Here is a 3,943-nt window from a genome sequence, read left to right as displayed (position 1 = left end):
TAAATGACTAGAAAAACAGAAATGTTCAGTATCTTTGGCTACCATAGAAATGTAGATTAAAACTGCTTTAAGGTTCTGTCTGACCTAATAGTCATGACCAGGAATAGAAAGGACAACAAATGATGACATGGATCTGGTGAAAGGCAGAGCCTTTTAGACTGCTGGTGGGAGTATAAACTAATTCAGACACTTAAGTAATCAGTCTGGAGTCTTCTCACAAAAATAAAAATAGAAGTACCTTATTATCCCAAGGCTTTATCCCCTACTATCGAGACACTTACACATCCAAGTTCATTGCTGCTATATTCACAATAGCTAAGAAATTGAATCAACTAAGATGTCCAACAACTGATGAATGGATGAGAAAAGCATGGTGCATATATACATTAGAATATTACTCAACTGTAAAAAAAAAGGGAAATCAAAAAACTTTCAAGTAAGTGGATAAACCTGGAAAAAAAAAACATATTGAATGAGGTAACCCATGCCCAGTGCTTATATGTCAGAGAACTAAAATCTCAAATAAACAAAGAACTTAGAAACCCCAAATATCAAGAAAACTTATGAATAACTGACCATGTATTAAGGAACTATTGGCAATCAATGACTTCTGGGTGGTACAGAGTCACTTTCTTTCAAGGATGTGACTCTTAGTAGGCTATCCAGGCCCCAGTGGATGAACTAACCTGAAGGATATTTGGGAAAACAAATTAGAGTCTATAGTGTAATGAGGAAAACCAATATAAGCTGTTCAAGTACAAATGCAGGAAGGTGCTCCAGAGGTTTGAAGAGGGAAAGAGAGAGGCCTGTGGCTGAATGCTCTGCTCTAAATGAAGTATGGGAGCAGGTCATCATATAAGACCAACACTGAAATATTCACTTAAAACGAACACGAGTGAAGTTGGGAACCATGAGAGTATATTTTGCTCTGGTAAGCGTGACTGAACATTGTAAAAATGACCAAATTATGAAATATTTTTTTACAATGAATATTCTCATGATCGCATTGCCCATGAGGTTCTGCATGATTTCATTGAATTTTTGTGTATTTCATAGACAACATCTTAGTCCTCTTTATACCTCTTTCCCCAGCAGCACTTGACCATATTTCCCCCACTAGATCTCATGCATTCTGTCATTTATGTTAAGGCCTATCTAGTAAAGTTAGTGTACCCTGAAGTCGCTCAGTGCAAGTTCATCCACTGGGTTCAAGTCATCCTATCCATATATTAAGAACAATGGGTTGATTTTAACCTTGTGATTTTAACACATAAGAATTTTCCTCAGGGAAAATTTTAGTCACATGCTCAAGAAATGGTCATTACTAATTAATATAAACACATAGAAACACACATAAAACATTGCATATTTAATGATGATAAAATAACTAGTTACATTATCAAACTTCCATATGATGCAATATATTAATACAATTTTCAGGGCATATTTTTCATGTAACATTTAGTATATATGATGTAATCACATATTCCAGATGCCTCATTCAAAATATTTATGTGTATAATTTTTCCAGTTCCACTTATTTACCTGAAAATTCGATTTTTAAATTTGTCTTTACAACTGAATAAAATTCTGTTGTGCATCTATATCAAATTTTCCGTATCCATCCATTCTCTGATGGACAGCTGGGCTACCTCCATTTCCTAGCTATTGTGAATAGAGCTGCAATGAACATAGATATACAAGTGTCTCTGTAGTTGTAAGTAGAGTTCTTTAAATATGTGCCTAGGAATAGTAGAGTTGAGGCATGGATGATGGTAGTTATAGCTGGTATTTTATTTCAATATAAACCCATACACATTATGCATATGAAAAAGGTATCATATAATATTTTGACACATGCAAAAATAGTGTAATATTTAAGTCAGGTATGTGAACCAAGCACTGTAAACATTTTGAAATTGCTGAGATATTTTAAAACATTCTCAGAAAAATGGAAAATCATTGTTTTAGTTGCAGGTCTGGTTTGTTTATTCACAGGCTAGAATGGTAACTGTTTACTATAATTCCCTTCACTGCCAAAAAAAAAGAAGAAAGGATAAAGTGCCATAGAACACATGCAGACGCACACACACATGCACATAAACACACACTCTTAACCATTGCATTGTCTGAGTAACCAAAAAAAGTCGATGCTTAGAAAGAGAGGATGAGTGAGCCCAATGAAAACTTCTATCTGGACATTAGACAAATCTTCAATGGTCAATATCACATTTTTATCAGGTTTAAACTGCTTAAAATTTGTGCAAGACTCAAGCATTCTCTCTCATTGATTTGTGAGCCACCCAGTGGAAAATATTTTCTCTGGCTCTTAATTAAGTGGACTTAAAATACACAGGGGTCCTGTTCCGGTAGTAATATCTTTTAGACCCATTTATCTAAGTAGTTAAATTGGAAAATGGAGTCTGACTTTTAAAGACAGAGAATAACTTTTAACTGAATTTTATTCTGTAAGCTAGTTCATGAAGATAATATTCATATTCAAAGAGAACTTAATAAAGATACTTATATTCCTATACTAATCCAGCAAAAGATATACTTTTTATCATCTTGGTTTTACCAAGAGTTTTTCATTCATATCAGAAAACTTCTGACTTTGAGGAGACACCAAGTTTAGAAGGTAGCTATTAGAATTTCCTAGAAGATGGGATGTGTTGACGACAATCGTTTTCCCAGGACTCTCCTCAAAGCCCCAGTGACCTCCTTGTTCCGCAGGCTATAGATGAGGGGGTTGAGAGCTGGAGTGACAATTGTGTAGAAGGCAGAGCTGATATTGTCTTGTTGGGGACTGTGGTAGGAGCTGGGTAGGACATAGATGATCGTTGCAGCCCCATACCACATCCCAACCACAGTCAGGTGGGAAGAGCAGGTGACAAGGGCTTTCTTCCTGCCCTCATTTGAGGGCATGCGGAGCACAGTGACCAGAATTAGTGAGTAGGAGGCCAGGATAACAGCAAGAGGGGGAATTAGAAAGCCTCCACCCATCAAATAAAACAAATTTGCAAATCTAGAGGTGTCAGCACAGGCCAACTTCAGCAAGGAAGGAATCTCACAGAACAGGTGTCCAATTTCCCAGGATTTGCAGAAGGAATATTGCATTGTGTAGATGGTATATCCTAGAGCACTTAGTGATGCAAGGATCCATGTTGTGGCCACCATGGACCAGCAGACTCTATGACTCATGAAAATCATGTAGTTCAGAGGATAACAAATGGCCACATACCTGTCATAGGCCATGAAGGCCAGAAGGAGGTCCTCTGCACTACCCACCGACAGTTCCATAAACATTTGAAGAGCACAGCCACCGAAAGAGATGGTGTTGTCTCTGATCAGAAAATCCATGACAGCCTTGGGAGTGATGACCGAAGTGAGAAGGAGGTCCATGAGAGAGAGCTGCCCCAGCAAGAAGTACATGGGTACATGTAGCTGGGAATCCATTGTGATGACCAGGAGCAGCAGTCCATTGCTGGTCAGGGCTAAACAGTACAGGGCAGTGATTGTAGCACAGAGCAGTGCAGGAAAGCTACTGCCATCCAGAATGCCCACCAAGATGAAGCTACTTCCCAAGGTGGAGTTCCAGTGCTGCATTCTTTATATGTCTAGAAACAGACAGCTCAATGAAGTTTTGCTGACATGGGCTCTAGTTTTGTAACATCAGATGTACCTTAGGATACCCAAAACGATTCCAATAATATATCTTTTCTACTGGTAAATATCTTTGCTTATTGTTTTTCAAGTATCTCATATTTAATTGAATCTTAGTAAAATATCCATCTATGTATAAAACAGGTGATATAGTAATAACTATACATTAGGAAATCCACTAACAAAGATACTACTTAGGACGTTAATCCTGAAGTGTTTTTCCAGAAAGACTAAATGATCTCTCAAGACTAAAGAAATATTCTGATATACAACATTGTAA

General features: G+C 37.3%; 1 protein-coding gene across 1 annotated transcript; it reads right to left on the bottom strand.

Moving 5' to 3' along the window:
- Positions 1-2,655: 2,655 nt before the first annotated feature.
- On the bottom strand, positions 2,656-3,606 carry LOC103748901 (olfactory receptor 2AG1-like). The gene has a single exon (XM_008851680.1). It carries the CDS (start codon positions 3,604-3,606, stop codon positions 2,656-2,658), a length of 951 nt encoding a protein of 316 aa, XP_008849902.1.
- Between the last annotated feature and the right edge of the window lie 337 nt (positions 3,607-3,943).

Source organism: Nannospalax galili, unplaced genomic scaffold (genome assembly GCF_000622305.1).
Source record: "Nannospalax galili isolate Female #2095 unplaced genomic scaffold, S.galili_v1.0 scaffold426, whole genome shotgun sequence".
Taxonomy (NCBI): Eukaryota; Metazoa; Chordata; class Mammalia; order Rodentia; family Spalacidae; genus Nannospalax; species Nannospalax galili.
Note: the sequence above shows the minus strand (reverse complement) of the source record. Positions and strands in the feature narration are given on the sequence as shown.